Source organism: Corvus hawaiiensis, chromosome 4, assembly GCF_020740725.1.
Source record: "Corvus hawaiiensis isolate bCorHaw1 chromosome 4, bCorHaw1.pri.cur, whole genome shotgun sequence".
NCBI lineage: Eukaryota > Metazoa > Chordata > Aves > Passeriformes > Corvidae > Corvus > Corvus hawaiiensis.
In genome coordinates this window covers 79,104,058-79,116,846 of record NC_063216.1, presented here as the reverse complement: position 1 = coordinate 79,116,846, position 12,789 = coordinate 79,104,058, and the positions used below count along the sequence as shown (strand labels likewise).

The following is a 12,789-nucleotide window of genomic DNA, read 5'->3' as shown; positions in this document are numbered from 1 at the left end:
TATATATATAATTTATATTTTTGTTGTTACCACTAATACGATTCTATTAATTACCACTTTTACTATTACATTGTGACAATCAATAGCAATATTCATGCTAATAATCTGAATTTTTACCAATACTTTTATTATGTGATAGCACCACTGATATTATTATTAATTATTACTAATGCTGGTTGTATTCTATATTGCTGTGAGATTGGGCACTAAGAGTCATTAATAACAAGAGTAATTTATAGTCATTTTAATAAATTTATGGAAAAACAAAGGCACCAATCCTTGTAGTAGATGGAAAGAGATTTAAGAGTGTTTTGTTCTATTTTAATGCCATTATTATAATATAATGTAATATAATATGATATAATATAATATAATATAATATAATATAATATAATATAATACACCTTGTATTATATTATAACATATAATATCACTTTATTATATTAAATTTATTGTGTCAACTGTATTATATTAAATTTATTTTATTAAACGCATTGTATTAAATTTATTATATTAACTATTATAAATTTTATTATCCTATTTTCATTATTTTATTGTATATTATTACATCACATATTAAGATCCATTTTCTATACAATAAAAATAGCCTATAGCATAAAATACCTAATTTTTTAATATCCTTCATACGGTATAAAATTATTTGCACATGATATAAAACACTGCACTTTGAACACATTAAAACACAAACCTAAAATCGGCAGCGCTGACATCTTAGAGAGAATATCTTAATAAAAACGGCACCGAGCCTTTCCCTGCGCTTTCTGCTGCGGGTGGGCACGGGCACGGAAACATCTGGATGGGGCACAGCCGGGCAGGACACAGCAGGGGCACAGCTGGCAGGGACGGAGCCAGGTGAGTCACAGCTGGCACGGGCACAGCTGGCAGGGACGGAGCCAGGTGAGTCACAGCTGGCACGGGCACAGCTGGCACGGGCACAGCTGGACGCGGCCCAGCCGGGAAGAGGCGCAGCGGGCCGGGGCTGAGCAGGAGCGCTCCGAGGTGGGTGAGGCACATCTGGCGGGGCCGGGCGGGGCCGGGGCAGGGCAGGGGCGCTCCGAGGTGGGTGAGGCACATCTGGCGGGGCCGGGGCAGGGCAGGAGCGCTCCGAGGTGGGTGAGGCACATCTGGCGGGGCCGGGCGGGGCCGGGGCAGGGCAGGGGCGCTCCGAGGTGGGTGAGGCACATCTGGCGGGGCCGGGGCAGGGCAGGAGCGCTCCGAGGTGGGTGAGACACATCTGGCGGGGCCGGGGCAGGGCAGGAGCGCTCCGAGGTGGGTGAGGCACATCTGGCGGGGCCGGGGCAGGGCAGGAGCGCTCCGAGGTGGGTGAGGCACATCTGGCGGGGCCGGGGCAGGGCAGGAGCGCTCCGAGGTGGGTGAGGCACATCTGGCGGGGCCGGGCGGGGCCGGGGCAGGGCAGGGGCGCTCCGAGGTGGGTGAGGCACATCTGGCGGGGCCGGGCGGGGCCGGGGCAGGGCAGGGGCGCTCCGAGGTGGGTGAGGCACATCTGGCGGGGCCGGGCGGGGCCGGGGCAGGGCAGGGGCGCTCCGAGGTGGGTGAGGCACATCTGGCGGGGCCGGGCGGGGCCGGGGCTGAGCGCGGCAGCGGCGGGCGGCAGCCGGAGGCACGGTGAGGGGCGCGGGGCCGGGGCCCGGGGCTGCCGGGGCTCCGAGCATCCCGGGGGCCGGGGCAGTGCCCACCGCGCTGCCCTACACCCACCCCCGCCCCCTGCCCTAGAGATGCCTCAGTGCCCTGCCCTATACGCTCCGTCTGCCCAGCTCTCTGCCCCATAAGCCCTCCAGCCCCCAGCCTCATAAACCACCCCGGCCCTGCCCTATAGAAGTCCCAGCCCCTTGCCCTATAGCTGCCCCTCCCCCCAACCCCATAGCCCCCCCTGCCCGATACCTGCCCAGCCCCCAGCCCCATAACCCCCCTGCTCACACGGGCTGTGGAGGGTTGGATGCCCCCGGGGTGCCTCCCTCGCCATGGGGGGGAGGGGGGCTGTGTTTGGGTGACCCCACGGTTTTGGGGTGACCCCAGGGTTTTGGGGTGCCCCGCAGTTGAGGGCGCCGTGCCCGCGTCCCCCGGGAGCTGCCCGGGTGCCGGCAGGATGGCGCTGGTCCCCGTCGTGGCGCTCTGGGCTCTGTGCCCCCTCCTCGCCGGGGCAGGTACCCACCGGCAGCGGGCTGGGGGGTCCGGCCAGAGCCCCCCTCCCCGGGGACCCCCTTCCCACCCCCCTGTCCCCCCCCTGCACGGAGCCCACGGCGCGGGGACCCCTCGGGCGGGGGCGGGGGGGCCCTTCCCGGCAGGGCGGTGACTCACGGGGCGGCTCCTTGGCACCACCGAGCCCTCGGCCCGGCACGGCCCCGCCGCCACCATCTCTGTCCCCAGACATGTCCCCCTGTCCCCAACCGCGCCTCCAACACCCGCCATCCATCAGAGCCCCCTTCTCCCGGCGCTGTCCCCTCTGTCTCCCCGCATGCCACCCCTGGGTGACCCCGCGGTGTCCTCTCCCAGACCAGCCCCCTGTCACCGTCACGGTCACCGCGGCCACCGGCGAGGACGCCTGCCTGCCCTGCGGCACCCAGCGCTGGGGCGACCTGCGCGGGGTCACCCTGAGCTGCACCCACCAGGCTGGCGGCCACCGCCCCGTCCCCGTCCTCAGCCACCGCCTGGGCTGGCACCCGCCGCCCACCGCGCCGGGCTGGCACCCGCCCGTGCAGCCCGACAGCCGCTTTAGGGGCAGGGTCGCCTTCTGCGCCGCGGGGACAGGGGACGCCGGCGTGTCCCTGCTGCTGAGGAACCTCAGCGATCCCGATTTCGGGAATTATTCCTGCTACGCCTCCCGCGCCGCGGCTCCGCAGCTCCTCTGCTCCCTGGTGCTGCTGCCCGCGGTGGCAGGTGAGTGCCGGGGGTGGCACTGGCCCCTTTGGGGTCCCCCTCATTCCCTGCTGTGTCCAGCCTTGTCCCCATCTGGGTGATGCCAGGTGCCCCCCACTCTGCACCCCCTGGCAATTTGGGGTCCCCCCATCCCCTGTGTGTCCATCCCTGTCCCCCTCTGGGTGCTGCCCCCCACTCTGCACCCCCTGGCAATTTGGGGTCCCCCCATCTCCTGTGTGTCCATCCCTGTCCCCCTCTGGGTGCTGCCCCCCACTCTGCACCCCCTGGCAGTTTGGGGTTCCCCCCATCCCCTGTGTGTCCATCCCTGTCCCCATCTGGGTGATGCCCCCCACTCTGCACCCCCTGGCAATTTGGGGTCCCCACATCTCCTGTGTGTCCATCCCTGTCCCCATCTGGGTGATGCCCCCCACTCTGCACCCCCTGGCAATTTGGGGTCCCCACATCTCCTGTGTGTCCATCCCTGTCCCCATCTGGGTGATGCCCCCCACTCTGCACCCCCTGGCAATTTGGGGCTCCCCCCCATCCCCTGGTGCATCTGTCACCTGCCCCAGCCCTGTCCCCATCTGGGTGGTGCCCGGTGCCCCCCGCTCTGCCCCTCGGGGGTTTCCCAGCCTGGCCCGGGACAGGGAGCGTGGGGAGGGCTCCGGGTCGTGTCCCCACGTGCCGGTGTCACCCCGCAGAGGTCCCGAAGGCCGCGGAGCCGGACATGATCCTGGTGGTCTGTGTCCTCACGGCCGCCTTCACCGCCGTGGCCATCGGCGTGCTCGTGTGTGCCCACGGCCGGGGCCGCTGCTGGGGGCGCAGAGGTGGGTGTGGGGGGCACAAAGGGGGGTGCTGGGGGGCACAGAGGGTATTGGGGGGGCACAGAGGGTGGGTGTGGGGGGCACAAGTGGGTGCTGTGGGATGGGAGCAGTCGGAGACCCCCCTGGTCCAACTGGGGATGGGATTTGGTGTGGGGAGGGGTTTTCCAGCTCCTTTGTGGGGTGGGATGGGATGGGATGGGATGGGATGGGATGGGATGGGATGGGATGGGATGGGATGGGATGAACATGAGGGTGAGGAGGGAATGGGATGCAGATTGGGGTGGGATGAAGGTGGGGATGAAGACAGGACAATGGGGATGACGATGGTGACGGGACGAGGACAGGGACAGGGACAGGGACAGGGACAGGGACAGGGACGGGAGCAGCTCCGTGTGGGGCCAGCGGTGCCCCACGGCCTCGTCTCACCGCCCCCCTCAGCGCGGGGCCCAGCCCGGGAGCCCGGAGCCGTGGCTGGAGGGGAAGAAGGAGAGGTGGCCTTGGGTGACCTGAAGAGTCTCAACACCTGAGGCCACCCCTGGACAGGCCCACGTGTGACACCGGCACAGGACACGGCCCCAAATGGGGGGACGGGGCTCTGGGGCGGGGCTGCAGGCACGGGGTGGGGGGGCAGGATGGGTTTGGGGCGGGGGGCTCTGCTCGGACCCCGAGGGATGGGCAGGGGGCAGCTCACGGTCCCCCCACTCTCCAGGGGACCCCAAACCTCGGGGTCCCACGGCTGGGGGGCACAAAGCCTCAGATCCCAAATAAAGAGCGTTGCTCCGGAGCGGGAGTGAAGCCCCTTCCCACCCGCGAGGGGCCCGGGGCTCGGGGGGGTGGGGGGGGTGGGGTACGGGTGGGGGTCCCTGTGCAGGGGTGGGGTGTGGGGGTCCCGGGGGTGCCCCCGTTTAGGGACGGGCTGTGGGGGAAACGCCCAGATTTGGTGGGAGTTTCTCGGGAATGTTTTTGGGAATTCTTGGGAAACATCCAGATCTGGTGGGTGTTTTTTGGGAATTTTTTTGGGATTTTTTGGGAGACACCCAGATCTGGTGGGAGTTTTTTTGGAATTTCTGGGACTTTTTTGAGAATATTTTTGGATTTTTTGGGAAACACCCACACCTGGTGGGAGTTTTGAGGGAATTTTTTGAGGATTTTGTTGGGATTTTTTGGGAAACGCCCAGATTTGGTGGGAGTCTTTTGGGAATTTTTTTTTGGGGGGGGGGGGGGGGAATTTTTTGGGATACTTTGGGAATTTTTTGGCAAACACCCAGATCTGGTGGGTGTTTTTTGGGAATTCCTGGGCCTTTTTGGGAACCACATCGATCCAACAGGGGGGACACCCAAGCCTGGCATCCATGGGCACCTTCCCGTTCCTTGTAGGGGCAGAAACTCCTCTGGGGAGGTTCAACCCCCCCGAGACCCCGTGCGTTGCCTGAGGGGTCTCTCTGGAGCATTTCGGGGGATCCTGGGGGCTCCTTCCAGCAGCATCCCAAGGAAATGACCCTGGGCAGTGGGAGCGGGGCTGGGCAGTGGCTCCTCGGTCACCCTAAAAGCACCGAGGGGATTTTTGGTTTTGGTTCCTCTGTCCGAAGCTCTCGTCTTCCTCCGGAAAAGGGCCGTGGCAGCTTCTGCTCCCAGGGGATTTCCGGAGAAAAGAAATCATTAAAAATGGGATAAGAATAAATGAAATCCTAGCTGTGAGTTAGGGTGATGGCACCAGGCGTGGTGGGACGAGGTGGCAGCTCTTGTCTCTGCCCGCACCAGCCAAGGTAACCCAACCGTGATGCGGCAAAACAGGGCAACATTCACCCCAAAAAATGGGATTTAAAGGTTGGATCCTCGGGAAGGATTCCTCGTGTCCCAGGGCTCAGCAAAGCTTCCCAGTTTCAGCAGCAGAGGGGAAAGGACGGGGTTTGGGCTCCCAAATCTGTCGGAGGGGTCACCGAGGGCGCAGCGTCAGCAGTGGGGCGTTCGGGGCTGATTTCAGCAGATTCGGGCCACAGACTCAGCCACGTCCTGTCAGGAAAAGCCCGAACCACCTCGGCTGACCACGGCTCAGGGATGAGGAGTGTCCCGTGTCCCTGCTGTCCCTCGTGTCCCTTCAAGGACTGAAATCAGTTACGCATCGCAGCCATGATTGTAGAATTCAACAATCTCTCCAGGCTCTGGGGTTCTCTGGGGCAGTTTCGGGCAGGGCGGGATCGCCCAGGCGGGGTTTGGGCCCGATCCCCGGCTCCGCTCGGGATGCGGACAGGGTGCGCTGGCCCTTTAAGGCACGGACAGGTGCGGCAGCGCCACACCGCGCGGGGGGGCGGGACCGGCGGGGTTTGAGTGACTGAGAGGTTGACCAATAGGAAGGCAGAGTGCGGAGAGACCAGCCAATGAGCGGGCGAGAAGTGAGGGGGCGGGGCTGGGCTCGGCGGTGCTCGCTGAGGGGCGAAGCGCGGACCGGTCCCGTTCGGCTCCGTTCGGCACCGCTCGGCACCGCTCGGCTCTGTTCGGCACCGCTCGGCCATGGCGAGGCGGGCGGCGGCCCCCGCCGGGCCCGTCGGGGACGACTTCTCCTTCGTGAGCCCGGTGGCCAAGTACTTGCTCTTCTTCTTCAACCTGCTCTTCTGGGTGAGTGCGGGGACACCGCGACACCCCATTCCCGAAGAACCCCCGGCCCCTGGGGCTGTCCCCATCCCTGCTCCCCATTGGCATCACCCCATCGCCGGCATCCCCGGGACCCCCCAGCCCTTGGGGACCCCCGGCCCCTGGGGCTGGCCCCAGCCCTGCACCTATTTGGGACCCCGCATTCCCGGGATCCCCAGACCCACCTCCATCCTCAGGATTTTGGGGCTGTGCCCACCCATGGATCCCACTGGAATCCGCTCTCCTCGGGTATCCATCCCCGGGACCCGACCGTGACCCCGCACTCCTGAGGGACTCCCGGCTCCTGGGAGAGTCCCCATCCCACTGGGATCCCTCATTCCAGAACGGGTTTCCTCATTCCCCGAGGGGTTTTGGGGTCCTTTGGGTCCCCACCACCTCGCCGGGACCCTTCCTGGCCCCACACAGGTGACAAGGGGGACAGAGACCCCCCCCTTGTCCCCAGACCATCCCAGGGATATCTCTTGCAGGAAAGCCACGTGGTTTTCCATGTTTGGGGGGCTTTTTGAGTTGGTTTTTTGGGGTTTTTTTGGTGGTTTGTTTGGGTTTTTTCAGGGGATTTTTAAAATGTTTTTGAGGGATTTTTATGGTGTTGAAAGGTTTTATGTTTTGAGGATTTTTTAATGTTTTAGGGATTTTTTTAAAAAGTGTTTTGGAGACTTTTGTACTGCTTGGGAGGTTTGGGGGGGGGGTTATGTTTTGGGGGGGTTTTTTTAATGCTTTTGTGAGGGTTTTTTTTTTTTTTTTGGCACGTTATTTCCGCGTTTGCAATCGTATTTTTGAGGAAGTTCCTGGCTTCCGATAAACCATGTCCCTGTGTCCAGCCAGCCGGGGAGGAACAGGGCTGGCGGGGTGACCTTCTGGGAGGTGGGGACAGCGGTGGCCTCCGGGGAGGTGGGGACACGGTGGGCACGGCGTGACAAGGGGAAACTGAGGCAGCGGCTCCAGCTCTGCTGCCCCGTCCGCGGGTGGGGACACGGGGGTGGTGACACCTGCGGGGGTCCCCCCCGTGTCCTGCTCTGCAGGTGATCTCCGTGGTGATGGTGGCCGTGGGGGTGTACGCGCGGCTGCTGAAGCACGCAGGTGAGCTCGGGGCTGCCCGTGGCTGCCGGGGGCTGGCGTGGGGCATCCCGGGCAGCGCCGGTGACGGCTCGCCGTGACAGAGGCGGCGATGGCGTGCCTGGCGGTGGACCCCGCCATCCTCCTCGTCGTGGTGGGCGTCCTCACCTTCCTCATCACCTTCTGCGGCTGCGTGGGCTCCTTGCGGGAGAACATCTGCCTGCTGCGGATGGTCAGTCCTGCGGAGGGGCGCGGGTCCCTCGTGGGGACGTGAGGGTGTCCGTGCCACGGTGCCCTCAGCATTCCCGTTCCTTTTCCCACAGTTCTCTATCTGCCTGACCGTCGTGTTCCTCCTGCAGCTGGCAGCTGGTGTGCTGGGCTTTGTCTTCTCGGATAAGGTACTGGGGGGGGGGCTGGGTGACCCCGAGCCTGTCCTGCTGGGTGACAACCTCGCTGGTGTCCCCCCGTTTGTCCCCCAGGCACGCGGGAAGGTCAGCGAGATCATCAACGGGGCCATCGTGCATTACCGGGATGACCTGGACCTGCAGAACCTCATTGATTTCGGGCAGAAGGAGGTGACCGGGGGGGGTCTGGAGGGTCGGGGTTTCCCTCCAGTGGATGAGGACGTGTCCCCATTCCTGGGCCAGGCTTAAATCTGTGGGGTGGCACAGGCTGAGGACGTTGGATAAGAGGATTTGATGTTCGTGGTGAAGTCCTGCCCAGGCAGGGAGAGGTTGGGGAGAGCTGGAGGAAAAGTGGGTGGGGGGCACAAGCAGCCCTGAGTGCCCTGTCCCCCTGCCACGGGCTGGGGTCCCCTCCCCGCAGTTCAGCTGCTGCGGGGGTGTCTCCTACAAGGACTGGTCCCAGAACATGTACTTCAACTGCACGGCCACCAACCCCAGCCACGAGCGCTGCTCCGTGCCCTTCTCCTGCTGCCTCCACGACGCCAGCCAGGTCAGTCCTGGGGGTGCCTCAGGGGACCCTGCCCTGGGCCTGTCCTCCTTGGGGCTGGGCTGAGCCTGGAGCCCTTCCCAAGGACAGGGAACGCACTGATGGCAGCGTATGGACCCCATCCTGCCTTCTGGGTTTGGGTTCCCCATCCACCTTCTGGGTTTGGGTTCCCCATCCCACCCTCCGGGTTTGGGTTTCCCATCCCACTCTCCAAGTTTGGGTTCCCCATCCACCCTCTGGGTTTGGGTTCCCCATCCCAATCTCTGGGTTTGGGTTCCCCATCCCAATCTCTGGGTTTGAGTTCCCCATCCCACCTCCCGGGTTTGGGTTCCCCATCCACCCTCTGGGTTTGGGTTCCCCATCCACCCTCTGGGTTTGGGTTCCCCATCCCAATCTCTGGGTTTGGGTTCCCCATCCACCCTCTAGGTTTGGGTTCCCCATTCCACCCTCCGGGTTTGGGTTCCCCATTCCACCCTCCGGGTTTGGGTTCCCCATCCCCCCCCTCCAAGTTTGGGTTCCCCATCCCCCCTCCGGGTTTGGGTTCCCCATCCACCCTCTGGGTTTGGGTTCCCCATCCCCCCCTCCGGGTTTGGGTTCCCCATCCCCCCCTCCGAGTTTGGGTTCCCCATCCCACTCTCCAAGTTTGGGTTCCCCATCCCCCCCTCCGGGTTTGGGTTCCCCATCCCCCCCTCCGAGTTTGGGTTCCCCATCCCACTCTCCAAGTTTGGGTTCCCCATCCCACCCTCTGGGTTTGGGTTCCCCATCCCACCCTCCGGGTTTGGGTTCCCCATCCCACCCTCCGGGTTTGGGTTCCCCATCCCCCCCTCCAAGTTTGGGTTCCCCATCCCCCCTCCGGGTTTGGGTTCCCCATCCACCCTCCGGGTTTGGGTTCCCCATCCCCCCCTCCGGGTTTGGGTTCCCCATCCCCCCCTCCGAGTTTGGGTTCCCCATCCCACTCTCCAAGTTTGGGTTCCCCATCCCACCCTCTGGGTTTGGGTTCCCCATCCCCCCTCTGGGTTTGGGTTCCCCATCCCACCCTCTGGGTTTGGGTTCCCCATCCCACCCTCCGGGTTTGGGTTCCCCATCCCACCCTCCGGGTTTGGGTTCCCCATCCCACTCTCCAAGTTTGGGTTCCCCATCCCACCCTCCGGGTTTGGGTTCCCCATCCACCCTCTGGGTTTGGGTTCCCCATCCCCCCCTCCAAGTTTGGGTTCCCCATCCCCCCTCCGGGTTTGGGTTCCTCATCCCCCCCTCCGGGTTTGGGTTCCCCATCCCCCCTCCGGGTTTGGGTTTCCCATCCCAATCTCTGGGTTTGGGTTCCCCATCCCACTCTCCAAGTTTGGGTTCCCCATCCCCCCTCCGGGTTTGGGTTTCCCATCCCAATCTCTGGGTTTGGGTTCCCCATCCCACTCTCCAAGTTTGGGTTCCCCATCCCCCCTCCGGGTTTGGGTTTCCCATCCCCCCTCTGGGTTTGGGGACTCCCAGCTGGGGCTGCTGTGCTGAGGTGGGGGTGGTTTTCTCTTTGGGAGCAGGGGGTATTGAAGGACTCTGGCTCTGGAGGGCTGGCGTGGGGACACCCGAGGAGGGGGACACCCCACCAAGGCCAGGGCCAGAGCTCCTGGTCGCCCTACGGCTGCCCCTCAAGAGCAGGGACCCCGGCGTGTTCTGTCCCCAGCCCTGCTGTGCTCTGTCCCCTCTCCCAGGCCGTCATCAACACCATGTGTGGCCACGGGATGCAGGCCAGGGGCTACCTGGAGGCCAGTGCCTTCATCTACACCAACGGCTGCATTGACAAGCTGGTCAACTGGACCCACAGCAACCTCTTCCTGCTGGGGGGCATCACGGTGGGGCTGGCCCTGCCCCAGGTAGGGGCCCCGGGCACTGCTGGGGAGAAGGGTCTGTCCCCAAGCTCTGCTCTGTGGGGTTTTTTTTGGGGAGTTGCCTTAAGGGTGTGGCTGATTGCAAGCTGGGGGAGCTGGGATGGGATTTGGGGTGGGGGAGCGATGCAGATGTCAGGCACGGGGGGCATGGGGTGGCACTGCCTGGTGTCCCTCAGCACTTCCCTCTCCCATTCCTCTTCTGCTCTCTCCCCCCTCCCTCTTGCTCTTTCCCTTTCTCTTGCTTTTCTCTCCTTCCTCTTCCTCTCCCACTTCCCTCTTCCCCTTCCTTCCCTCTCCCTATCTCTCCACCCTTCTTCTTCCCTTCCCATTCCTCTCTCTTCCCTTTCCCCTTCCCCTCTCATTTCCTTCCCTCTCCTCTTCCTTTCTCTTCCCTTCTCCTCCCTCTTCCTCTCCTCCTTCTCTCTCTCCTTCCCTTTATCTCTCTTCCCCTTTCCCTCTCCCCATCCCCTCCTTCTCCTTCATCTCCCCCTTCTTCTCCTCTCCCTCTCCCTATCTATCCCTCCTTCCTCTTACCTTCCCCTTCTCCCTCTCCCCCTCCCTTCCTCTGTTCCTTTCCCTCCCTCTCTCTTTCCCCTCTCCGTCCCTCCCCTCCAGCTGGTGGGCATCGTCCTGGCGCAGCTCCTCATCAACCAGATCCGCGACCAGATCAAGCTGCAGCTCTACAACCAGCAGCACCGCGCAGACCCCTGGTACTGAGCTCGCCCCGGGGTCTCCACGGGCATTCCCAAACCCCGGATCTGCGGGAAGAGCCGGAGGGGCTTTGCTGGAGAAGACGGAAGGCAGAGAGGGATGTGCAGGGACCGTGGAGACTCCGTGCCTTTGGCAGCCGGTGCTGGGCTTGGCCAGGATGTGCTGAGCTGAACCAGCGCCGGGGAATCGTTGTCTGTGTGTCTGTCTGTCCGTCCTGCTGGTGCACAAACCGTGCACAAAGCTCTGCACGCGGATGTGCTTCCCCTCTCTCCACGTGTGCTGGAGAAGGACATTTATCCGTGTGTGTGTGTGTGTGTGTGTGTGTGTGTGTGTGTCCGTGCACCGAGCTGCCTTCGCCCAGGCTGGGCTGCAGGAACTGGGGGAATTTGGGGACATTCCCCCCATCACCGGCTGCCACATCGGCTCCGTCCCGCTGTCCCTGGGCAGCCGAGGCCACAGGACCCGAGGGGACAGCCCCGCGGCCTGGCCGTGCCCCGCCGTGCCGAGCCCCTCGCGGACGAGTCGCTGCCGGGCTGTGCCGCTTCCTTGGCTTTCACGGACAATAAAGAGACGAGCCCGGCCGCTCCGAGCTCTGCCAGCCCTGCAGGGGACAGCACGGTGGCTCTGGGGACAGGCAGAGGCCGCCGCCCCCGCTCCGCTGCCGGGACCCTGCGCTCTTGTGCCGCCGGGAGACCCCGAAACAGGCCGGGAAAAGGGGCTGAGGGGCTGCCCCGCGGGCTCGGCCTGGCCGCGGCGTCTCGGAGCTGTCGCAAACCTGTGGGTGGAGCTTTTTGGAGTTGGGTTTTTTCTTTTTTTTTTTTTTTTTTTTTCCCCCTTTTAATTTTCCCTTCTGCTCAGGCTGGGTGGTCCCTCCCGCGGAGGGAGCCGGGATGCGGCCCAGCGCACGGCTCTTTGTGTGCGGCCGGGAGGCTTCTCTCCTCAAAAAAAAACCACCCCTTTTTGGCCTCTTTTCCCCTCAAAATCCACCTCATCCCCCCGCCGGAATGTGGTTTGTTACCCCAAAAAGTGTTTTCTTCCCCCCCGAAGTGCTTGCTTCTCCGACACCTCCCCTAAAATACCCGGATTTTTCCCCTACAAAAGTTACCTTTCTCCCCAAAACGTCTCCTCCAAAGTGCTACTTCTCAAAAAAAAAAAAAACCAACAAGTTTGCTCCAAAAAGTAGCTGCTCTCCAAAAAACTGGCTTTCCCCCCAAAAAACCCCTGTCTTTTCTCTCCCAAAAGCGACTTTTCTTCTCCCGAAAGGGCCTTCTCCCCAAAAACCAAATTTTCTCCCCAAAAAATTCTTTTGTCCCCCCAGACTGATTTTTCCCCCAAAAAAAGTAATCTGCCCCTAAAAAAAGGAACTTTCCTCCACAAAAATCAAGTTCTCTCCCCTCAAAATTATTTTTTCTCTCCTGAAATTGAATTTTCCCCAAAAAGAGAACTCCCCCCTCAAAAAAGTAACTTTTTTTTCCCCAGAAAAAGTATTTTTCATCACTGAAAAGTGACTTTTACCCCCAAAAAAGTAATTTTTCCTTTAAAAAAGTAACTTTTCTTCCCCCCAAAGTGACTTCTCTTCCCCCAAAAAGTTTTATCCACAAATGGAAACTTTTCCCTCCCAATCAAGTGCTTTTTGTCCCCTAAAAATGACTTTTGTTCCCCCAAAACCAACTTTTCTCCTCTCAAAAGTGGCTTCTTTCCCCCAAAGGCAACTTTTCACCTCCAAAAAGTAACTTTTTACTCACAAAGGCCTTTTCATCACAAAGACATTTTATTCCACCAAAAAAAAAAGAGTACCTTTTTCTCACAAGAAGGAA

At 61.1% G+C, this 12,789-nt stretch overlaps 2 protein-coding genes across 2 annotated transcripts; both read left to right on the top strand.

Moving 5' to 3' along the window:
• Positions 1–1,086: 1,086 nt before the first annotated feature.
• LOC125325005 lies at positions 1,087–4,328 on the top strand. The gene is made up of 5 exons (XM_048301639.1): positions 1,087–1,130; positions 2,079–2,186; positions 2,536–2,919; positions 3,600–3,725; positions 4,161–4,328. The coding sequence occupies exons 2-5, from the start codon at positions 2,129–2,131 to the stop codon at positions 4,247–4,249; spliced, it is 657 nt and encodes a 218-aa protein (XP_048157596.1). The 5' UTR covers positions 1,087–1,130; positions 2,079–2,128; the 3' UTR covers positions 4,250–4,328.
• Positions 4,329–6,137: 1,809 nt separating this feature from the next.
• Positions 6,138–12,352, top strand: TSPAN33 (tetraspanin 33). The gene is made up of 8 exons (XM_048302105.1): positions 6,138–6,338; positions 7,397–7,454; positions 7,535–7,662; positions 7,754–7,828; positions 7,910–8,005; positions 8,256–8,384; positions 10,085–10,246; positions 10,877–12,352. Exons 1-8 carry the CDS (start codon positions 6,234–6,236, stop codon positions 10,976–10,978), a joined length of 855 nt encoding a protein of 284 aa, XP_048158062.1. The 5' UTR covers positions 6,138–6,233; the 3' UTR covers positions 10,979–12,352.
• Positions 12,353–12,789: the final 437 nt, after the last annotated feature.

What these genes read in the sequence shown, in the direction of transcription:
- LOC125325005 (XM_048301639.1), top strand. Translation starts at nt 2,129, where the DNA reads ATGGCGCTGGTCCCCGTCGTGGCGCTCTGGGCTCTGTGCCCCCTCCTC. An exon ending in CCCCCTCCTCGCCGGGGCAG is followed by an intron (nt 2,187 to 2,535) that starts GTACCCACCGGC and finishes GTCCTCTCCCAG; the next exon opens with ACCAGCCCCCTGTCACCGTC. An exon ending in GCTGCTGCCCGCGGTGGCAG is followed by an intron (nt 2,920 to 3,599) that starts GTGAGTGCCGGG and finishes GTCACCCCGCAG; the next exon opens with AGGTCCCGAAGGCCGCGGAG.
- TSPAN33 (XM_048302105.1), top strand. Translation starts at nt 6,234, where the DNA reads ATGGCGAGGCGGGCGGCGGCCCCCGCCGGGCCCGTCGGGGACGACTTC. An exon ending in TCTTCAACCTGCTCTTCTGG is followed by an intron (nt 6,339 to 7,396) that starts GTGAGTGCGGGG and finishes CCTGCTCTGCAG; the next exon opens with GTGATCTCCGTGGTGATGGT. An exon ending in TGGGGCTGGCCCTGCCCCAG is followed by an intron (nt 10,247 to 10,876) that starts GTAGGGGCCCCG and finishes CCTCCCCTCCAG; the next exon opens with CTGGTGGGCATCGTCCTGGC.